The sequence below is a fragment of the Mya arenaria genome, chromosome 11 (assembly GCF_026914265.1).
Source record: "Mya arenaria isolate MELC-2E11 chromosome 11, ASM2691426v1".
NCBI classification, from domain to species: domain Eukaryota; kingdom Metazoa; phylum Mollusca; class Bivalvia; order Myida; family Myidae; genus Mya; species Mya arenaria.
Window position 1 is genome coordinate 20132610 of NC_069132.1, and position 26295 is coordinate 20158904.

Consider the following 26295-nt stretch of genomic DNA (forward strand, 5'->3'; position numbering starts at 1 on the left):
AAAAGCGCAAGTTAATAAATTGGATTAACATTTCTATTTCACGGTTGAAGGGTAAATCTAATGTTATTCATACATCATTCTAACTGTTTGTTTAATTTGTAGATCAAATGACCGCCTTTTATAAATAAAGATATTACTTATTGCTGGTCACTTAATGCAGTGACTATATACGGTGACTATTAATTAAATACCCCATACAAACCTGTTTGGACTATTTCAGGATGTCATCTTGACGGTGTCTTCATCAGATGTCTCGCACTGAAAGAGTACGTGCATTGCGTTCATGGAACTAAATAAGTCGCGCATCAAGCGTACGGTTTGTACTGTAGACCATTCCATGACTGCGCTAAGATGTAATATTTTAATAGAGTTTTAATAACATAATTTTACAAATATGTATCTGGATGTTTGTAATCGTAGATATCGTATTATATACTAGTAATATGTATAGTTCAAATACTTATAACGCTTACATCTGCGCAGTAATGTGTACCCACTTTTCCCGTGCAGCCGCCTGACGTGGACCATTTCACAAGCCGTTACCGCGCCTTTCACGGCAAGTTGATCTACGTGCTTTCCGAACCGAAATGCCCGCGTTCTGAGATGAGGCCTCCATCTTCAACCGAATTTCGGAGGGGCGACACAGGAAAGAAGGAACGGCGTCGTGGATCGGCCCGCCCACGTCGTGATCGCGTGGATGGTGCAAACACTGTTGTTAACGACGAGGACCAAGCGGAAATATCTGTAGATCACCGCAGGAGGTCGCAAAAATCGTCGTCGGCAGAAAATACTACAAGAAAAAGTTCTGAAATAAACAATGGTCATACTCAGGTGAGTATCCTTATTTTTATCGAAATTTGGCCATACATGTTATAAACGTGTGAACCATAGTTATCTCTTTTTCGCAGATTCGAAAGAATGAACATAATTGTCATGCACACGAGGAAGAAACCAGCAACATACTTTTTTGGTTTACAGCACTGTTCAATACCAGAATAACAAACACGAGTACATGTACTTACATTTTATCGTTTACTTTTGAACAAACTTTCTTGTCACGGCCGCAGCTTCTTGGCCACATAGGCCTCGACCTGCACCCGTTGGAGGAGTTACGCCGAATGTACCGGAAGGAGGTTAGCATCCTGTGGCGCGAGGTGGACCACTTCCGCCGCTACTGTCTCCAAAAGGTGTGGTGTTGGTAATAGTCCAAGCTATTGGTTCGTTGTTGCTTTAGTAAACGTTCGATTCTTGTTTTCGATGTTGCATTCATAACGTCACGTGCTTGATTGGTTAATGCAATACTTACGACGGGTGCTTATTTCATAAAAGTGCTTAATATGTATAACAACTAATGTGTGATACAATAGTGCGATTATAACAGTGCCATCAATCAATGCCCAACTTATAACTACCGGTGCTTGATTTATTGTCCCGCTCATTACGACCGGTGCTTGATTCATTGTCCCGCTCATTACGATCGGTGCTTGATTCATTGTCCCGATTATTACGACCGGTGCTTGATTTAATGTCCCGCTCATAACGACGGGTGCTTGGTTCATTGTCCCGCTCATAACGATTGGTGCTTGATTCAATGTCCCGCTTATAACGATGGGTGCTCGATTCATTGTCCCGCTCATTACGACCGGTGCTTGATTCATTGTCCCGCTCATAACGACGGGTGCTTGGTTCATTGTCCCGCTCATAACGATTGGTGCTTGATTCAATGTCCCGCTTATAACGATGGGTGCTCGATTCATTGTCCCGCTCATTACGACCGGTGCTTGATTCATTGTCCCGCTCATAACGATGGGTGCTTTTTTCATAGTCCCGCTCATAAGGATGGGTGCTTGATTCATTGTCCCGCTCATTACGACCGGTGCTTGATTCATTGTCCCGCTCATAACGATGGGTGCTTGATTCATTGTCCCGCTCATAACGATGTGTGCTTGATTCATTGTCCCGCTCATAACGATGGGTGCTTGATTCATTGTCCCACTCATAACGATGGGTGTTTGATTCACTGTGCAGCTCATAACGACAGGGGCTTCATTCATTGTACAGCTCATAGCGTCGGGTGCTTGACTCATTGTCGCGCTCATAACGACGGGTGCTTGATTCATTGTCCAGCTCATAAAGATAAATGCTTGGTTCATTGTCCAGCTCATAACGATGTATGTTATATTCATTGTCCAGCTCATAACGATGTATGTTGTATTTATTGTCCAGCTCATAACGATGTATGTTGTAATTATTGTCCAGCTCATAACAACGGATGCTTGATTCATTGTCCAGCTCATACCGATAAATGCTTGGTTCATTGTTCCTTTCATAATGACGTGTGCTTGTGTAATTGTCTAGCTCATTATAAAGTATGCTTGATTTATTGTTCCTTTCATAACGACGGGTGCTTGGTTCATTGTACAGCACATACCGATATATGTTTGATTCGTTGTCCCGCATGTAACGATGGGTGCTTCATTCAGTGTACAGCCCATAACGATGTATGTTTGATTCATTGTCCCGCCCATAACGATGTATGTTTGATTCACTGTCCCGCCCATAACGATGTGTGTTTGATTCATTGTCCCGCCCATAACGATGTATGTTTGATTCACTGTCACGCCCATAACGATGTGTGTTTGATTCATTGTCCCGCTCATAACGATGTATGTTTGATTCACTGTCCCGCCCATAACGATGTGTGTTTGATTCATTGTCCCGCTCATAACGATGTTGGTTTGATCCTTTGTCCCGCTCATAACGATGTGTGTTTGATTCATTGTCCCGCTCATAACGATGTTGGTTTGATTCATTGTCCCGCTCATAACGATGTTGGTTTGATTCATTGTCCCGCTCATAACGATGTGTGTTTGATTTATTGTCCCGCTCATAACGATGTTGGTTTGATTCATTGTTCCGCTCATAACGATGTGTGTTTGATTCATTGTCCCGCTCATAACGATGTGTGTTTGATTTATTGTCCCGCTCATAACGATGTGTGTTTGATTCATTGTCCCGCTCATAACGATGTGTGTTTGATTCATAGTCCCGCTCATAACGATGTGTGTTTGATTCATTGTCCCGCTCATAACGATGTATGTTTGATTCATTGTCCCGCTCATAACGATGTATGTTTGATTCATTGTCCCGAGTATTTCTACTGGTGCTTGGTTCATTGTCGCGCTCTTACCGATGTTTTCTTGATTCATTGTCCGTCTCTAAACGACGGGTGCTTGATTCATTTACTCGCTCATAAAGGCATGTGCTTGATTCATTGTAACGCTCAAAACAATGTGTCTCTGATTAATTGTACAATTCATAACGATGTTTGCTTAATTCATTGGCCCTCTCAAAACGACTTGTGCTTGATTCATTGTTTAGCTCGTTATGAAATATGCTTGATTTATTGTCTCTCTCATAACGATTTCATTGTCCCGCTTAAAACGTCGGGTGCTTCATTCATTGTCCAGCTCATAACGACGTGTAACTGAATCATTGTAATTCTCATAACGATGTGTGCTTGATTCATTGTGACTCCCATAACGATGTAAGCTTGATTCATTGTACAGTTAAGAACGATGTATGCTTGATTCATTGTACACTTCACACGGATGTATGCTTGATTCGTTGTACACTTAATAAACATGTATGCTCGATTCATTGTCCACTTAATAAGAGTGTATGCTTGATTCGTTGAACACTTAATAATGATGTATGCTTGATTCATTGTACACTTAATACGGATGTATACTTGCTTCATTGTACACTAAATAAGGATGTATGCTTGATTCATTGTACACTTAATAAGAATGTATGCTTGATTCTTAGGATGTGTGCTTGATTAGTTGTACACTAAATAAGGATGTATGCTTGATTCATTGTACACTTAATTAGGATGTATGCTTAATTAGTTGTAAACTTCACAATGATGTATGCTTGATTCATTGTACACTAAATAAGGATGTATGCTTGATTCATTGTACACTTTACAATGATGTATGCTTGATTCATTGTACACTTAATAAGGATGTATGCTTGATTCAAAGTACACTAAATAATAATGAATGCTTGATTCATTGTACACTTAATAACGATGTATGCTTGATTCATTGTACACTTAATTAGGATGTATGCTTGATTAGCTGTACACTTAATAAGGATGTATACTTGCTTCATTGTACACTTAATAAGGATGTATGCTTGATTCATTGTACACTTAATAAGGATGTATGCTTAATTCATTGTACAGTTCACAAGGATGCATACTTGCTTCATTGTACACTAAATAAGGATGTATGCTTGATTCATTGTACACTTAATAAGGATGTATGCTTGATTCATTGTACACTTAATTAGGATGTATGCTTGATTAGCTGTACACTTAATAAGGATGTATGCATAATTCGTTGTATACTCAATAAGGATCTATGCCTGATTCGTTGTACACTTCACAAGGATGTATGCTTGATTCGTTATACACTTTATAAGAAAAATGCTTGATTCATTGTACACTTAATAAGGATGTATGCTTGATTCGTTGTACACTAAATAAGGATGTATGCTTGATTCATTGTACACTAAATAAGGATGTATGCTTGATTCATAGTACACTTAAAAATGTATGCTTGATTAGTTGAATACTTAATAAGGATGTATGCTTGATTCATTGTACACTAAATAAGGATTTAGGCTTGATTCGTTGTACACTAAATAATGATGATTGCTTGATTCATTGTACAGTTAATAACGATGTATGCTTGATTCATTGTACACTTCACAATGATGTATGCTTGATTCGTTGTACACTTAAAAAGGATGTTTGCTTGATTCGGTGTACACTTAATAAGGATGTATGTTTGATGCATTGTACACTTAATTATGATGTATACTTGATTCATTGTACACTTCATAACGTTGCTTGATTCATTGTCTAGCTAACAACGACATGTGTTTGGTTCATTGTAACACTCATAACGGCGTGTGCGGGGTTCAATGTAATGCTCGAAACGGCGTGTACTTTGTTTAATGCAATGCTCATAACGGCATGTGCTTGGTTCATTGTAATGTTCATTACGGCGTGTGCTTGATCCCTTTTTTATGCTCAAAACTGCGTGTGCATGGTTCATAGTAACGCTCATAACGGCGTGTGCTTGGTTCATTGTGATGCTTATAACGACATGTGCTTGGTTCAGTGTACTGCTCATAACAGCTTGTGCATGGTTCAATGGTATGCCCATAATGACGTGTGCTTGGTTCAGTGTACTGCTCATAACAGCGTGTGCATGGTTCAATGGTATGCCCATAACGACGTGTGCTTGGTTCATTGTAATGCTCATAACAACGTGTGCTTGATTCATTGTCTACCTCACAACGACATGTGCTTGGATCATTGTAACGCTCATAACGGCGTGTGCTGGGTTCAATATAATGCTCAAAACGGCGTGTACTTTGTTTAATGTAATGCTCATAACGGCATGTGCTTGGTTCATTGTAATGTTCATTACGGCGTGTGCTTGGTTCCTTTTTTATGCTCAAAACTGCGTGTGCATGGTTCATAGTAACGCTCATAACGGCGTGTGCTTGGTTCATTGTGATGCTTATAACGACATGTGGTTGGTCCAGTGTACTGCTCATAACAGCGTGTGCATGGTTCAATGTAATGCTCATAACGACGTGTGCTTGGTTCATTGAAACGCTTATAACGGCGTGTGCATGGTTCAATGTTATGCTCATAACGACGTGTGCTTGGTGCAGTGTTTTGCTCATAACATTTGTGCATGGTTCAATGTTATGCTCATAACGACGTGTGCTTGGTGCAGTGTTTTGCTCATAACAGCGTGTGCATGGTTCAATGTTATGCTCATAACGACGTGTGCTTGGTGCAGTGTTTTGCTCATAACAGCGTGTGCATGGTTCAATGTTATGCTCATAACGACGTGTGCTTGGTTCATTGAAACGCTTATAACAACGTGTGCTAGGTTCATTGTACTTTTCATAACGGCGTGAGCTTGGTTCATTGTAATGCTCATAACGGCGTGTGCTTGGTTCATTGTAATGCTCATAACGGCGTGTGCTTGGTTCATTGTAATGCTCATAACGGCATGTGCTTGGTTCATTGTTATGCTCATAACGACGTGTGCTTTGTTCAGTGTACTTTTCATAACGGCGTGTGCTTGGTGCAGTGCACTGCTCATAACGGCGTGTGCTTGGTTCATTGTAATGCTCATATTACGGCGTGTGCATGGTTCATTGTATTGCTCATAACGACGTGTGCATGGTTCATTGTAATGCTCATAACGACGTGTGCATGGTTCATTGTAATGCTCATAACGACGTATGCATGGTTCATTGTATTGCTCATATTACGGCTGGTGCAGGGTTCGTTGTAATGCTCATAACGACGTGTGCATGGTTCATTGTATTGCTCATAACGACGTGTGCATGGTTCATTGTAATGCTCATAACGACGTGTGCATGGTTCATTGTAATGCTCATATTACGGCGTGTGCATGGTTCATTGCAATGCTCATAACGACGTGTGCATGGTTCATTGTAATGCTCATAACGACGTGTGCATGGTTCAATGTAATGCTCATAACGACGTGTGCATGGTTCATTGTAATGCTCATAACGACGTGTGCATGGTTCATTGTATTGCTCATAACGACGGGTGCATGGTTCATTGTATTGCTCATAACGACGTGTGCATGGTTCATTGTAATGCTCATATTACGGCGTGTGCAGGGTTCATTGTAATGCTCATAACGACGTGTGGATGGTTCATTGTAATGCTCATATTACGACGTGTGCATGGTTCATTGCAACGCTCATATTACGGCGTGTGCATGGTTCATTGTAATGTTCATAACGACGTGTGCATGGTTCATTGTAATGCTCATAACGACGTGTGCATGGTTCATTGTAATGCTCATAACGACGTGTGCATGGTTCATTGTAATGCTCATATTACGGCGTGTGCATGGTTCATTGCAACGCTCATAACGACGTGTGCATGGTTCATTGTAATGCTCATATTACGGCGTGTGCATGGTTCATTGTAATGCTCATATTACGGCGTGTGCATGGTTCATTGCAACGCTCATAACGACGTGTGTATGGTTCATTGTAATGCTCATATTACGGCGTGTGCAGGGTTCATTGTAATGCTCATAACGACGTGTGTATGGTTCATTGTAATGCTCATAACGGCGTGTGCATGGTTCATTGCAACGCTCATAACGACGTGTGCATGGTTCATTGTAATGCTCATATTACGGCGTGTGCAGGGTTAATTGCAACGCTTATAACGGCGTGTGCATGGTTCATTGTAACGCTCATAACGACGTGTGCATGGTTCATTGTAATGCTCATATTACGGCGTGTGCAGGGTTCATTGCAACGCTTATAACGGCGTGTGCATGGTTCATTGTAACGCTCATAACGACGTGTGCAGGGTTCATTGCAACGCTTATAACGACGTGTGCATAGTTCATTGTAACGCTCATAACTATGTGTGCATGGTTCATTGCAACGCTCATAACGGCGTGTGCATGGTTCATTGTAACGCTCATAACGACGTGTGCAGGGTTCATTGCAACGCTTATAACGACGTGTGCATAGTTTATTGTAACGCTCATAACTATGTGTGCATGGTTCATTGCAACGCTCATAACGGCGTGTGCATGGTTCATTGTAACGCTCATAACGACGTGTGCAGGGTTCATTGCAACGCTTATAACAACGTGTGCATAGTTCATTGTAACGCTCATAACTACGTGTGCTTGGTTCATTGTAACGCTCATAACTACGTGTGCTTGGTTCATTGTAACGCTCATAACTACGTGTGCCTGATTCATTGTCCAGCTCATAACGACGACTGCTTGGTTCAATTTAACGCTCCTAACGACGTTTGTCTGGTTATTGGTACGCTCATAATGGCGTGTACCTGATGCATTGTTACGCTAATAATGGCGTGTACCTGATGAATTGTTACGCTAATAATGGCGTGTACCTGATGAATTGTTACGCTAATAATGGCGTGTACCTGATGAATTGTTACGCTCATAATGGCGTGTACCTGATGAATTGTTACGCTCATAATGGCGTGTACCTGATGAATTGTTACGCTCATAATGGCGTGTACCTGATGAATTGTTACGGTCATAATGGCGTGTACCTGATGAACTGTTACGCTCATAATGGCGTGTACCTGATGAACTGTTACGCTCATAATGGCGTGTACCTGATGAACTGTTACGCTCATAATGGCGTGTACCTGATGAACTGTTACGCTCATAATGGCGTGTACCTGATGAACTGTTACGCTCATAATGGCGTGTACCTGATGAACTGTTACGCTCATAATGGCGTGTACCTGATGAACTGTTACGCTCATAATGGCGTGTACCTGATGAACTGTTACGGTCATAATGGCGTGTACCTGATGAACTGTTACGGTCATAATGGCGTGTACCTGATGAACTGTTACGCTCATAATGGCGTGTACCTGATGAACTGTTACGCTCATAATGGCGTGTACCTGATGAACTGTTACGCTCATAATGGCGTGTACCTGATGAATTGTTACGCTCATAATGGCGTGTACCTGATGAACTGTTACGCTAATAATGGCGTGTACCTGATGCACTGTTACGCTCATAATGGCGTGTACCTGATGAATTGTTACGCTCATAATGGCGTGTACCTGATGAATTGTTACGCTCATAATGGCGTGTACCTGATGCATTGTTACGCTCATAATGGCGTGTACCTGATGCATTGTTACGCTCATAATGGCGTGTACCTGATGCATTGTTACGCTCATAATGGCGTGTACCTGATGCATTGTTACGCTCATAATGGCGTGTACCTGATGCATTGTTACGCTCATAATGGCGTGTACCTGATGAATTGTTACGCTCATAATGGCGTGTACCTGATGAATTGTTACGCTCATAATGGCGTGAACCTGATGAATTGTTACGGTCATAATGGCGTGAACCTGATGAATTGTTACGGTCATAATGGCGTGTACCTGATGAACTGTTACGCTCATAATGGCGTGTACCTGATGCATTGTTACGCTCATAATGGCGTGTACCTGATGCATTGTTACGCTCATAATGGCGTGTACCTGATGAACTGTTACGCTAATAATGGCGTGTACCTGATGAATTGTTACGCTCATAATGGCGTGTACCTGATGAATTGTTACGCTCAAAATGGCGTGTACCTGATGAATTGTTACGCTCATAATGGCGTGTACCTGATGAACTGTTACGCTAATAATGGCGTGTACCTGATGAACTGTTACGGTCATAATGGCGTGTACCTGATGAACTGTTACGGTCATAATGGCGTGTACCTGATGAACTGTTACGGTCATAATGGCGTGTACCTGATGAACTGTTACGGTCATAATGGCGTGTACCTGATGAACTGTTACGCTAATAATGGCGTGTACCTGATGAACTGTTACGCTAATAATGGCGCTAATAATGGCGTGTACCTGATGAACTGTTACGCTCATAATGGCGTGTACCTGATAAATTGTTACGCTCATAATGGCGTGTACCTGATGAACTGTTACGCTAATAATGGCGTGTACCTGATGAACTGTTACGCTAATAATGGCGTGTACCTGATGAACTGTTACGGTCATAATGGCGTGTACCTGATGAACTGTTACGCTAATAATGGCGTGTACCTGATGAACTGTTACGCTAATAATGGCGTGTACCTGATGAATTGTTACGCTCATAATGGCGTGTACCTGATGAATTGTTACGCTCATAATGGCGTGTACCTGATGAACTGTTACGGTCATAATGGCGTGTACCTGATGAACTGTTACGCTAATAATGGCGTGTACCTGATGAACTGTTACGCTAATAATGGCGTGTACCTGATGAACTGTTACGGTAATAATGGCGTGTACCTGATGAACTGTTACGCTAATAATGGCGTGTACCTGATGAACTGTTACGCTAATAATGGCGTGTACCTGATGAACTGTTACGCTAATAATGGCGTGTACCTGATGAACTGTTACGGTCATAATGGCGTGTACCTGATGAACTGTTACGCTCATAATGGCGTGTACCTGATGAACTGTTACGCTAATAATGGCGTGTACCTGATGAACTGTTACGCTAATAATGGCGTGTACCTGATGAACTGTTACGCTAATAATGGCGTGTACCTGATGAACTGTTACGCTAATAATGGCGTGTACCTGATGAACTGTTACGCTAATAATGGCGTGTACCTGATGAACTGTTACGCTCATAATGGCGTGTACCTGATGAACTGTTACGCTCATAATGGCGTGTACCTGATGAACTGTTACGCTCATAATGGCGTGTACCTGATGAACTGTTACGCTCATAATGGCGTGTACCTGATGAACTGTTACGCTCATAATGGCGTGTACCTGATGAACTGTTACGCTCATAATGGCGTGTACCTGATGAACTGTTACGGTCATAATGGCGTGTACCTGGTGAACTGTTACGCTAATAATGGCGTGTACCTGATGTACTGTTACGGTCATAATGGCGTGTACCTGATGAACTGTTACGCTAATAATGGCGTATACCTGATGAACTGTTACGCTCATAATGGCGTGTACCTGATGAACTGTTACGCTCATAATGGCGTGTACCTGATAAACTGTTACGCTCATAATGGCGTGTACCTGATAAATTGTTACGCTCATAATGGCGTGTACCTGATGAACTGTTACGGTCATAATGGCGTGTACCTGATGAACTGTTACGCTCATAATGGCGTGTACCTGATGAATTGTTACGCTCATAATGGCGTGTACCTGATGAACTGTTACGCTAATACTGGCGTGTACCTGATGAATTGTTACGCTCATAATGGCGTGTACCTGATGAACTGTTACGCTCATAATGGCGTGTACCTGATGAACTGTTACGCTCATAATGGCGTGTACCTGATAAATTGTTACGCTCATAATGGCGTGTACCTGATGAATTGTTACGCTCATAATGGCGTGTACCTGATGCATGTTACGCTAATAATGACGAGTACCTGATTCCTTGTTTCGTTGGATGATTGATTCATTGTCGCGCTAATTGAAGCTCATACTGTTACGATCGGTGCTTGATTAATTGTATCATTACAGTGAATTGTTCGATACATCGCTGTACTTATTTTAGTAGTTGTTTATAACATGCACTCTAATTACCATATTGGTTGTACAAACAATTCTAATTCGTTACTTTGTTGCATAAACACAAGGTTGGTCCATCATGTTCGGTAACAACAAGTGTGTTCAATATTGTTCAGCCTTAACAAGTGCTTGAATCGTTGTCACATGTATTCATTCATTAATTTTTGTTACCATAAACACGTATATGTACTTCATTCGCTTTTCTTGTGCTCATAGAAACACGTGTCTGATTGATTATTATGCTCACTGCAAAGAAACTAGTTTAGTTTGTTATTTTGTTTAATACAAGCACTTGTTTCTCCAGTTTCTGTGGCTCATAACATGTCTTCTGTTCATTCTTGTTCATATTTCTTTTATAAGTTTTGGTTCGCAATAATAACCGTACTGCTTTGAAAAGTTTTAACATACTGTTTTAATTTTTTAAGTCACGATTTTAGTAAGCAGTTCTTGCAATTAACATCTCTCAAAGTACATTTCTCTTACAGATATGTTAGTTATTGTTTAATAACAAAACCAACACCGCATTTTAGTAACTTTCTTCAGCAGTTCTCAAAAGTAAACAATGAACACAGATATGTAGGGCTGCTTCTTATAAGAAGTCGACTGTAAGATCACATTAAACCTTATAACAACGTCAGAAATAAACGTTTGCACTTGGACCAGAAATGAATGTATGTCATACAATAATTTATTTTGCTTTCATTGTAAATATTATGTTACAGGAAACGGCAGTGCACACTGGATGCTCAGTGTGATATCTGAATCACATATTAGCCGCTCATTCCGCCTACTATATTTGTTTGTTAAACATAAAGCGCTAAGGAAATTCAATACCTTCTATTATACTGTCGGCGAAGAACAAACGTTCTCGAAAAAAGATCAGAATTCATTAATTATGCAATACAATGTTCCAATACAATTATCTGGCTATTAGTTCCAAGCAAGAGGGATGAAAATTCGATTAGCGCGCTGAAATCTGGTCCCGGCGGGCGTCGGTGAGGTATCTAACACCACGGTCTCTGAGGCCCGGCGTCGCCGCAGCATTAGCAATATGTGACTCTTGCTACAAGAACAAATATATCATGAAGTAGTGTATAGATGTTTTGTGAATGACATGTGCTTTCTGCAAAGACGAACACAGTTGATTGAAGTTACACTGCATCTTACTCTTTTGCAAATCTCATTTATTTAAGTCGATGAACCTTATGTTACACAGTATTTCACGACGCCAAGTCCTCTGTGATCTCAACAGAAATAGTAAAATACCGTTATGTTTCTAAAAAAAATAGAATGTTCGAATTTGTAGATGGCTGAGCAGGAAGCGGCCTTGGCAAGGGGGCACAGAAGGAAGTGCGAAGAGCCCACAAGCCAGCCATCAAGCCCACCAGCCGAGGCCGCCAAAGGTGAACCTGGCAGGTAGGTGGAGGAAAGATGGAATTCAATGGAATGCTCATCGATGGCATCATTTAAAAAATCCGAACCTACATGGTTTGCTATTTCGGGGTTTTCATCTTTTTATTAACATATTTTGGTTTGCCGCCTTTTCTGAAAACACCGGACTTAACAGCCAATAGAAATTGAGTTTACTGGTCCGAAGAAGTTGCAGAAAACCCCGAACCTACATGTCATTGTATATGACATTTTATAAAAAAAAATGTATCTCCTGAAAAAGTACAAACATGTAAGTTCGGCATTTTTAAATGGTGCCATCGTCATTTAGTTTTCGAAAGAAGTTGGTAGACTTGTAGGTTAGTTATTCTAGATTCTTTCCCATATACATGTAGGTCATTCGTGCACAACTAAAGTCACCATGACAGCCAACAGATAAAGCGTGGTTAGTTAAAACTTGATGCTTAAACATGTGTGTGGAGTTATCGACATTTAATATTCGGAATTATATAGTCATAGAACAATGCCGAGCTCGGACGTCAATCTACACAGAATCTTAGTTTGAGGATAATGTCAAGCTCGGCATTCCAGCTCGACATTGAACATTCACTGTAACATATCCAATGTTGATCTAGGATTCCGTCAAGCGCGACATTGAAACTTTACTATATATCTTTGATGTCGTGCTAGGATTGTGTCGAGCTCGACATTCCAGCTCGACATTGAACATTCACTGTAACATATCCAATGTTGATCTAGGATTCCGTCAAGCGCGACATTGAAACTTTACTATATATGTTTGATGTCGTGCTAGGATTGTGTCGAGCTCAACATTCCAGCTCGACATTGAACATTCACTGTAACATATCGAATGTTGATCTAGGATTCCGTCAAGCGCGACATTGAAAATTTACTATTTATGTTTGATGTCGTGCTAGGATTGTGTCGAGCTCGACATTCTAGCTCGACATTGAAAATTCATGATATAAAATCGAAAGGCGAGCAAGGGTTCTGTGGAGCTCGACATTCATGCTCGAGATTCCAGCTCGACATTGAACATAATCATGTTATCAAATGTCGAGCTAGGATTCCGTTCAGCTCGACATTCCAGATCAACATTAAATATTCACTTAATAATGTTGAATGTCGAGCTGGGATCCCGTCCAGCTCGACATTTCAGTTCGACATTGAATATTCACTTTATGATATTGAATGTCGAGCAGGGATACCGTTCAGCGTTACATTCCAGCGCGACATTGAAATTTTACTTTATAATTTCGAATGTCGATTGACGGTTGCCGATGACTGAGCCAACTTCACACATTAATGGTGAATATTACCACTGCATTGGCATTCATATTCAAATATACCTTTACAATTTGTTATTTAAATCATGATCATATTTGCTCAGAAAATTAAGAGCAAAATTCTGCAAATTGATTTGAGATTCTATGGCCATTAAACAATTAGCGTGTATGTTTTCACTGGAGCCCATTTGCCGTGCGGGGCGATAGATTGTCGTATTGCGTGACATAACATCAGCCTCCTGCTGTCCGCCGAACAAAAGGACTGTTTTAATCCTATACCAGCTCATGATGCTACCCGGGTAGGGGGATCCCGCACAACCGGTGATATCAAATCAAAGAGCATTGGAACATTATTAGCACGGACCCTTAACGAAGTCAGTTACACATGATTTTAACTTTTTTGTATTAAAGTTCTTGTACCAGACAACTTTGGACAGTTTGGACATATTTGAAGATGTGTGTTTTATTGTTTAAGGTAATGTAATATTGAAAATAGAAATATACTTTTTATGTAGGTTTAATGTGTCTTTTGGACTTTTGTGTCGCTTGCCATTTCTTGTAGTGTCTGCTGTTACGATTATTGACATTTTTCTGTATTCAGACTCTATCGACCAAAGTCTCAATATAACGTTTATCATTGGATTTATTTTACTAATATTTCTGACCTATTTTGTCATACTTGATAATTGAAAGAGGTGTTTCCAGCCTTGTTTAGTTCTAGTTTGTATTGAAGTGCTCATTGAGCTAAACCCGACTTTAAATAAAGATTCTTGAATATTTTAGCTTGAAATTCATTTCTTGGCTGATATAAGTATACAACAATGGGACAGGCTATTTACTGTTTTGATCAGTTGCTCGTGGATGTTTCGTTTAGGAAACCGTCTGTATGTTAAAAACGTATTTAAGAATCAGTCGTATGCTGTGATTGTTATTATAAGGGTAGGCTAATATCAGGACAATGTGAAATTTAACGTTTCCATTTGACTTGAGTGATATTTTCGTTTAGCGGTTTCAATGATTCATTATTTTATTTCGTTTAAATATCTTTGTGTCAAGTTGTCATGTGTACTTATATTTCTGTTGAAAGTTTCTGTTTTCTTGACGAATTTGTATGAAAACATATATTTCCCAGAAAGTATAGTAGAAAAGACAAACAACTGAGTATTTTTGACAACGAACCACTATGGAGAGCACTCAATAAACAAGCCGCTTATAGGCAAACAAATTACATTTGAATGATTTTTTTTTCGAAATGAGTCTTTTATCACGGCCGCTTCACAAACATCGATCAATCATATTTTCTATATCATAAAAAGCTTCTATTTATGATAACAAATTCTAACATGGCAAATCCATTTTTTTATCTATGTTATTAGACAAGATAAAAGTATTTTCCATATTTGTATTCATATAAAACAGTTCAACAAAAACACATATTGCATGTAATAATATAATGACGTAAACACAAATGCTTTTCGTGTTAGGGTATAGTTTGTTACTTATTAAATTATATTAAAATGCTAAATGAGTAAATCATATATTATAGGAGTTGTTTGAACTGTATTTAAATGTTACCTGCACTCTTATACAGTATATTACAGTCTACCACAGTCATAAGTGTTAAGAAGATTTTTGGGGCTGATAAAACAAACCGTATTTGACGCCACTTGGACGTGCTGCCCGAGTCTACATGCTATTCTTTGAATTATAATTTTGTGGAGAAAGTGTAATGATGCATTGATCTTAAATTCCACATAGACAGGTAGTATACCTTGATGGTTCTTGAGATATAAAACCATGTGTAAATATTCCATCAATTTAGAAATTCTTTTCAATCAATCTTTGAAACGAAACCTCGCATTCAACATTATCAAAGACGTCATGATACTCTATGATAAAATTTCAGTATATTCTACGCAAACTACTTTTATTTTTTAACCAACATTTAGACGCGTGAAATATAATTATTACTATGAGCAACAAAGTACACAGTATTTTCAAAGCAATCATGCTGCCACAATTGAAGGAGTGTCTGTCAGGTGTTCTAAGAAAAGCTTGTGGTGGAAATATTAATTTACCAATCAAGTTCCAAATATGAACATGCTGTACCGATTCAGGCGCCAGTTTCTTAGATAGTCTATAAAAAGGAAGACAAAGAGTCATAATTAGTCACTTCAAAGTTCAGAGGCAATTTACGTTTTATTTTTGTCGTTTAAGTTCCAATTTGTGGTTCCCAAAGTGTTCCCGCAAGTGCTAGAACAATTAGTGCTCACCGTAAACCATTCAGTTAATCGTTTCACATGAGCATGCACATGTTCTCATGGTAACAACACTCTTGTCAGTCATCAATTGTTTTGTTATAATGACATATCCCGTGGAACCGCTCTGGGGTCCGCTTCAATAAAGGATGTTAGTCGTAAATTCCAAAATCTTAAATCTGTCATAACATCAACGCTGGCCTTACGTTATTGTATTTGTTTCTTTCTGCTGTGTTTTCATCTTAAAAACCGGCTAAAATGAATTTCATATCAAAACTTTGCCATGTAATTCTTATATGGCACTAAGATAATTCCACTCTACAACTAAGACCTACATTGAAATAGGCTCCTACCGGCCCGTTCATTCGAAATGTGACCTCTATAGGTTCCGAACACTACTCCAATCTCGGGCATTTCTAGACTTAATTTACAGGGCGACCTGGGAACGGGTTGGGTTCGGGCAAAGGTTACCCCCCCCCCCCTTACGCGTGTCTTTTTTATTATATTAGCTCGGCTACTTTCCAAAGAAAACGAGTCGAGCTAATGAGATTGCCCTGGTGTCATCGTCGGCGTCTTGCAAGAACTTTAACCCTGGCCATAAAAGCGTTCAGGTTATTCTAATAAAACTTGGTACACATATTGTAACTCGGACTATATTTTTTCAAGTTTTGCTCCTTTTTCGACAAAATAACAACAACAACAACAGTAACAGAAGAGCGTTTGGTGTTCGCTACATGGCACTAGGGTCTACATTTCCCGTTTTTGTGCATTCTAAGATTTTAATATTCAATTAAGACAAGAAAACACATTATCATAATCAAAGATTATTTCTCTTTAAAAATACACTTTTACAAATTTTTGAAAACATCCCAATAATTTACTCGATGTTTACAAGAATCAATAATTCCCTTGGAATCAGCGTTAACTCCTGGTTTACAAGAACCAATAATTCCCTTGGAATCAGCGTTAACTCCTGGTTTACAAGAACCAATAATGTCTTTGGAATCAGCGTTAACTCCTGGTTTACGGAACCAATAATGCCCTTGGAATCAGCGTTAACTCCTGGTTGACAAGAACCAATAATGCCCTTGAGATCAGCGTTAACTCAAGGTTGACAAAAACCAATAATGTCCTTGAGATCAGCGTTAACTCAATGTTTACAAGAACCAATAATGTCCTTGAGATCAGCGTTAACTCAAGGTTTACAAGAACCAATAATGTCCTTGAGATCAGCGTTAACTCCAGGTTTACAAGAACCAATAATGCCCTTGAGATCAGCGTTAACTCCTGGTTTACAAGAACCAATAATGTCCTTGAGATCAGCGTTAACTCCAGGTTGACAAGAACCAATAATGTCCTTGAGATCAGCGTTAACTCCAGGTTTACAAGAACCAATAATGTCATTGAGATCAGCGTTAACTCCAGGTTTACAAGAACCAATAATGTCCTTGAGATCAGCGTTAACTCCAGGTTGACAAGAACCAATAATGTCCTTGAGATCAGCGTTAACTCCAGGTTGACAAGAACCAATAATGTCCTTGAGATCAGCGTTAACTCCAGGTTGACAAGAACCAATAATGCCCTTGGAATCAGCGTTAACTCAAGGTTTACAAGAACCAATAATGCCCTTGGAATCAGCGTTAACTCCTGGTTTACAAGTACCAATAATGCCATTTGAATCAGCGTTAACTCCTGGTTTACAAGAACCAATAATGCCCTTGGAATCAGCGTTAACTCCTGGTTTACAAGTACCAATAATGCCATTTGAATCAGCGTTAACTCCTGGTTTACAAGAACCAATAATGCCATTTGAATCAGCGTTAACTCCAGGTTGACAAGAACCAATAATGCCCTTGGAATCAGCGTTAACTTCTGGTTTACAAGAACCAATAATGTCCTTGAGATCAGCGTTAACTTCAGGATTACAAGATTCAATAATGCCTTTGAGATTAACGATAACTCCAGGTTTACTAGAACCAATAATGCCCTTTGGATCAGGGTTTTACTGCATCTCGGTGATTGTTGTTTCTTAACAGATTTAGATGAGAAATGTATTGCAAGATTCGATTTAGCCAACAGTTTGTGGCGAAAGTGTTTTTTCAAGCCGTCAGCAAGTATTTCGACAAGTAATTACTGTCGTAAATGGAATTAATTTCATTGAAAAAATGGAACGTGCTACCTACTCACATGAAACGAACAAGAATTCGATTACATGAGCTCATTCGTCCAGTACAAGTTTTTCGATTTAACCTATACGGGTTGAATAATTCAAATCCATCCAAACACATTGCTGTATACCTGATGCCAATACTGCAATAGTTTGTTAAAGTATGCATTTGTAGGAAGTCTGGGTGTGTATTTGGTCACAATACAGGAGTATGTCAATGTTCAGTGCAGCTGGGCTATCGCTGTTTACCTATAATTTCACTATCTCTCAATTCCTTGGGACAGTTTCTATAAAGGATTAAGGCGTAATCTGAATAGACGTCACAAATGTCTATACATCGATTGTTTTTTTTGTTCATTTTCAATGCTGTCTTAAGTTCAATTCATACCAAAATGTGAATCATAATAATGAAACTTAGATAATTCCTTTAAACGAGTAAGATTTTTTTCATTAAGTAAAACAAAATGAACCTTAATTGCAAATGCATACATGCGTTAATTTGATTTGTTCATAAAATCGACATACGCCAAACAATGAACTAGGTGTCTTTGCCATGTTCTCTGACTATGGTTAAAGAAACAATTACATTGTTGGAATTAAATATCCTACGTCGATCAATCTTCTTAAAGTGCGGCCATGAAACCTGTTTTCCTGTAATGACATTTGCATTACCTCGTCCGTGTTGACGTGCCAACATGAGTACGTCCCCCGTTTCCGCCTTGATCTTTTCACTCCTAGATGAAGCTTTGCGACGCAACTTTGCCTGGATAAGATGGCTTGCATCATGCATGATGCACATGACAAATAGTTCGCTCACTACTGTCTTTCGTTTAAACACGTCGGTGCCGTTGTCTTCAAGTCACTATCATGTAAACAGATCTACATTCACAACCGTTTATAAAATGTACTTCAACAAATCATCAAACAGCTATAGATTAAAACTATATAAGTCGTGCAGCATCAACCACCCAGCAGCACAGCAACCACTTATGTCTGCAGCTACCACACATGCATCACAGCAACCGCCCATATGCCACAGCAACCACTTATGTCTGCAGCTACCACCCAGCAGCAAAGCAACCACTAATGTCTGCAGCTACCACCCAGTAGCAAAGCAACCACTAATGTCTGCAGCTACCACCCAACAGCACAGCAAACACTCATGCACCACAGCAACCACGAATGTATCACAGCAACCGTGCATGCATCACAGCAATCACCCATGCATCACAGCAGCCACCCATGCATCACAGCAGCCACCCATGCACCACAGCAACCACGCATGTACCACAGCAAACACTCAGGCACCACAGCAACCACGCATGCATCACAACAGCCACCCACGCATCACAGCAACCACCCATGCATCACAGCAACCACCCATGCACCACAGCAACCACCCATGCATCACAGCAACCACGCATGCATCACAGCAACGAACCATGCATCACAGCAACCAGCAATGCATTACAGCAACCAGCCATGCACCACAGCAACCAACCATGCATCACAACAACCACCCATGCATCACAGCAACCACCCATGCACCACAGCAACCAGCAATGCATCACAGCAACCATCCGTGCATCAAAGCAACCACCCATGCATCACAGCAACCACCCATGCATCACAGCAACCGGACATGCATCACAGCAACCACCCATGCATCACAGCAACCACCCATGCATCACAGCAACCATGCATACATCACAGCAACCACACATGCATCTCAGCAACCACCCATGCATCACAGCAACCACCCATGCATCAAAGCAACCACCCATGCATCACTGCAACCACCTATGCTCCACAGCAACCACACATGCATCACAGCAAACACCCACGTGCTACAGTTACGACGCATGCATCACACCAACCACCCATGCATCACTGCAACCACCTATGCTCCACAGCAACCAAACATGCATCACCGCAAACACTCATGCATCACAGCAAACACCTATGCATCACAGCAACCACCCATGCATCACATCAACCACCTATGCCCCACAGCAACAACACAGGCATCACAGCAACCGCCTAAGCATCACAGCACCCCCATGCATAACAGCAACCGCCCATGCATCGCATCAACCAACCATGCATCACAGCAACCACACATGCATCACAGCAAACACCCATGCATTACAACAAACACCCATGCATCACAGCAGTCACCCATGCATCACAGCAACCACACATGCATCACAGTAACCACCCATGCATCTCAGCAACCACACATGCATCACAACAAACACCCATGCATCACAGTAACCACCCATGCATCACAGCAACCACACATGCATCACAGCAACCACGCATGCATGACAGCAACGACCAATGCATTACAGCAACCACGCATGCACCACAGCAACGACCAATGCATTACATCAACCACGCATGCACCACAGCAACGATCAATGCATTACAGCAACAACCCATGCATCACAGCAACCACACAAGCATCTCAGCAGCCACCCATGCATCAAAGCAAACACCCATGCATTACAGCAACCACGCATGCATCACAGCAACGACCAATGCATTACATCAACCACGCATGCACCATAGCAACGATCAATGCATTACAGCAACGACCCATGCATCAAAGCAACGACCCATGCATCACAGGAACGACCCATGCATCACAGGAACGACGCGTGCATCACGGCAACGAGTCATGCATCACAACAACGACCCATGCATCATAGCAACGACCCATGTATCACAGCAACGACCCATGCATCAAAGCAACGACCCATGCATCACAGGAACGACCCATGCATTACAGGAACGACGCATGCATCACGGCAACGAGTCATGCATCACAACAACGACCCATGCATCATAGCAACGACCCATGTATCACAGCAACGACCCATGCATTACAACAACGACCCATGCATCATTACAACGACCAATGCATTACAGCAACGACCCATGCATCACAGTAACGACCCATGCATCACAGCAATGACCCTAGCATAGCAGCAATGACCCATGCATCACAGCAAACACCAATGCATCTAAGCAACCACCCATGCATCACAGCAACCACTCACGCATCACAGCAACCGCACATGCATCACAGCAGCAACCCATGCATCACAGCAACGACCCATGCATTTTAGAAACCATCCGTGCATCACAGCAACCACACACGCATCACAGCAACCACCCATGCATCACAGCAACCACCCATGGATCTAAGAAACCATCCGTGCATCACAGCAACCACTCAGGCATCACAGCAACCGCCCATGCACCACAGCAACCACCCATGCATCTAAGAAACCATCCGTGCATCACAGCAACCACTCAGGCATCACAGTAACCGCCCATGCACCACAGCAACAACCCATGCATCACAGCAACCGCCCATGCTTCACACCACCCATGCACCACAGCAACCACCCATGCACCACAGCAACCACCCATGCACCACAGCAACCATCCATGCATTACAACCACCACCCATGCATCACAGCAACCGCCCATGCACCGCAGCAAACACCCATGCATCACAGCAAACACCCATTATATCACAGCAAACACCTATGATCCACAAACAACCACCCATGTATCACAGCAATCATCAATGCACCACAGCAACCACAAATGCACCACAGCAACAACCCATTCATTACAGCAAACACCCATGTGCTACAATTAAGACATGTGCATCCAAACAACCACCAATGAAACACAGCAAGCCCCAATGCATCACAGCAACCACCTTTGCATCACAGCAAACACCCATGTGCCACAGTAACGAAGCATGCATCCCAACAACCACCAATGAAACACAGCAACAACCAATACATCCGAGCATACACTAATGTGCCACAGCATCCACCTGCGCATCACAGAAACCACCCATACATCAAAGTGCCACCCATGCATCACAGTAACCACCCGCGCATCACAGTAGCCTTTCATACATCACAGCAGCTACTCTTGCATCACAGCACCACCCATGCATCTCAGCAACCACTTGTGCATCATAGCAACCCCACATGCACCACAGCAACCACCCATTTACTACAGCAAACACCCATGCACCAAGGTAACAAACCATGTCTTCTAGTAACCACTCATCCACCATAGCAACCTCCCATGCACCACAGCAACCACCCATTTACCACAGCAACCACCAATGCACCATGGTAACCAACCATGCCTTCTAGTAACGACTCATCGACCATAGCAACCATCCATGCACCGTGGTAACCAACCATGCCTTCAAGTAACCACCCATCCACCATAGCAACTACCAATACACCACAGCAACCACCCATGCACCATGGTTACCAACCATGCCTTCTAATAACCACCCATCCACCACAGCAACCACCTTGGCACAATGGTAACCAACCATGTTTTCTAGTAACCACTAATTCACCACAGCAACCACCCATCCACCACAGCAACCAATCATGCACCATGGTTACCAACCATGCCCTCTAGTAACCACCCATCCACCACAGCAACCACCCAGGCACCATGGTAACCAACCATACCTTCTAGTAACCACCCAACCACCACAGCAACCACCCATCCACCACAGCAACCAACCATGCACCATGGAAATTAACCATGCGCTCTAGTAACCACCCATCCACCACAGCAACAACCCAGGCACCACGGTAACCAACCGTGCCTTCTTGTAACCACTCATCCACCACAGCAACCTTCAATTCATCACAGCAACCACCCATGCACCATGGTAACCAACCATGACTTTTTGTAACCACTCATCCACCACAGCAACCTTCAATTCACCACAGCAACTACCCATGCACCATGGTAACCAACCATGACTTATTGTAACCACTCATCCACCACACACTTTAAACCTTTTCCAATAGTGTTGGTATTTGATAAGAACAAATTTACAGAATACTTACATTCAAAAATAATACAAATTATTACCAATTGTTTGACCTAGACAATTTGGTTAAATTTACACAATCCAATATACAGTCTTTTAGAATAGATTATTATTTTGTCTGTATTTACTTTTTGCAAAATCGCATAAATCCTTGAAGATGAAACTTCTTAACATCTTTTGGAGCGAAGATCAGTTGATTTGTTGCTTACTTTCCTGTGATCAATACATTATAAACATAAAAGTGTTCGTTTTATTTGGTTTAAGTAGATCAATTTAAACCCAACAAACAATTTTAAGATATCTTTAAAGCTCCTTTAAAATACCGTTAGATCTGGTCACACAATATATACTGGTACCCGACCAAGATTGGGAGACCCTGAACCCTGTCATTTGACGGCTATTGTTGTCGGAAGAGCACATTGATGTAGCTTTTTACAGTTATTCCCAGTTCCTCACCAAAAGAAGTCCATATTTAAAATATTATGGGTTGAAGTTTGATTCCAAATTTACTCCAGTATGCTATTTCTAAGTATATCGGCTATAGCAGTATACCATTAAACCATCGTGGGGATCAATATGACTTAATGGAACACACAATAGAATCCTGATACACCTCTCAAACATCAAAGGATTAGGATGTTGAGGAATCCATACGCGTTTACCGAAAACGTCATTAAAGCTTCACCTCTCTCACCCTCCCAAGTACCATGATCACCAGTAACGCAGTGTTGTCATGCTCTGGCCAGACACCCGCCCACGCAACGGTGTCTAATATCGAATGGAACTGACCTAGTGTCCTCCGATATTGATAATTCATTGGATAATGCGATAGATCTATACAAACTTAAGAGTTTCAATTAATTTTGTGCTGATGAAAATACTAATAAATACAGTAGGCACACACAGTTTAAATAGTTATTTGTTCCCGAAGGAAGGCATATCAGTAATCACATTTTCCGAGTTGAACAACTTGACCCAGCAATAACTTTGATATTATTCTTATTAATTACAGTTCATTATAGAAGAGCAACAAAAGGTCTCAGCCATTGAGACTTAATAACATAGTTGTAGAACATCATTGACATGTTTGTCCCTAAAATTCGTGTTTTAGCTCAAGGTAAAATCACACTAAAAGGTCGATATATATATCAAAATGAGTTCCATATAACTTGTTACTATTAATGTTATTTCAAACAAACTACTAGATCATCATGATTATGTCTGCCACTCAAATATAACATTCTGTGTTTAGCTCAGTGTGACGCTCAAAAGTTAATGCAGTGAAATGAAAAATATATGAAGCAATAACTTATGTCCCGACTTTGCTACTATATACTTAGTATGATTGAGATTTTAATATTTTTTCTATTCAAAATATATATCTCCCGCCTGACAAAGCTAAAAAGGGGGCATTTGTAACGTTATTGTAACAATTTTGTTCTGATTAGAAGAAGATCGACTTTGAACTGGCATTAAAGGTTGCACTTAATTTTGTAGTAAAATATATTGCTTCAAAATGGTCGGCATTTGAAGACACTCATGAAATAAACGTTCCATTAAACTTGTATTGCTATGCTGTAAAGTAGCATTCCAGTATAAACTACAATGTTGATGGGGAAGGTTTGCGGCTTCCTCATTATCTGGCAGCATAACGAGGGCAATGACCGTGAAATGCCATATAAGTGGTTGATTACATATTGGTTTGTAATGATCGTTTCGACGTTCTGTAAATTACCGGAGAAAGCCAATACTGAACTCTTAATACGTTCAGGTATAACTCGAAACATATGTAGCTCATATATATATACTTGCGATTTTTTAAAAACAAAAACTACAAAGTAGTGGCAATATATATATATATATATATATATATATATATATATATATATATATATATATATATATATATATATATATATATATATATATATATGTATACAAGAAGGCTCCCGTGCACAATTTTCCATTACCATATCAATTTGTTTCAGCGTTTTAGACAAAATATGTTTGAAACAATAAAGAAGAGATAACTTGTTATGTTAAATTTCCTGCGCTTTGTGCAACATCACATGTTCCGAGTTTCATTTAACTTCTTTATGTGGTTTCTGAATTTTGCAAAATAATTCCTAATTTTCGTTTCGGACAAAAAATGGTTGAAGTTAAATAATAATGATAACTAGAGTTATTCCAGGAGGAGATGAGACTAATCCACACAAACAGCTCTGACACTGGATGATACGACAAATATTAAAAAAAATCACTAGGACTTTCACTCCACAAACTCGGCGGCTTAGACACAGTACAACGATACGTTTCATCCAGATCTAGTCTAAGGTTTTGGAGATGAAATGCGCGCAAGAATTTATATTTAAGCTATACTGTACAGAAAACAAAGGACCATAACTCTTTAGGAATAATCCGAGCAAACCCTGGCGACGGTCTACAGAACTACACTTAATCGCATTAATTATTGTGAAGTTTCAGCCGGATCGCTCTAGAATATCTATGTACAATATATTAAACAAGATAGTAATGGGTCATTATTCTGTGAAAACTAGTCCAGGCGAGCCCTGTCGACGGCATGCACCACATTACTAGATACCAAGCACTACAGTGAAGTTTCATCCAAATCTGGCCTTTGATTTTGATGATAAAGCGCACACAAGATTGTGTCTACAAACTACATTCGTTACATTCGATTTCATTCTTTAATAAGTAACATTTATAACATTGGCGACATATTCGATATTCGTGCACCTACTAGATTCACAACAATTGCGAGCTTGCCGCCGCTTTCTCGACTTCACAGAATTCAGGACATTCACCACGTGCGCGACACTCGCAGCATTAATGCGTTAATGAAGTTCTCGACCTTACCATTTATACAAAGTGAGTGGATACAAGTGACTATGTTGCTTAAGGTAATTTGAAATTACAAACATATTTTTGTTAATTTATCATTAATAAAATTCAACGTTTAAGTGTATCATGGAACAAAATAAATCTCGTGTCTATTCTAAACACTTGTGTACAAATGTTTAGCCAGAAAAGCATATGTGTACCGTTTTGGTGTACAGAGTGTT

The 26295-nt window shown here is 40.6% G+C and overlaps 1 protein-coding gene across 2 annotated transcripts in view; it reads left to right on the forward strand.

Annotated features, from left to right (window-relative positions):
• Positions 1-310: 310 nt before the first annotated feature.
• LOC128208292 (S phase cyclin A-associated protein in the endoplasmic reticulum-like) overlaps positions 311-26295 on the forward strand; it is a 40382-nt gene continuing 14397 nt past the window's right edge. Inside the window, exons 1-4 of one of the 2 annotated variants that reach the window (XM_052911830.1) lie at positions 311-316; positions 511-831; positions 1068-1187; positions 12507-12616. In XM_052911830.1, coding sequence (XP_052767790.1) covers positions 604-831; positions 1068-1187; positions 12507-12616 — 458 coding nt within the window. In that variant the 5' untranslated portion in view covers positions 311-316; positions 511-603. The remainder of the gene's footprint in view (positions 317-510; positions 832-1067; positions 1188-12506; positions 12617-26295) is intronic. The other variant, XM_052911831.1, reaches the window with a different exon arrangement.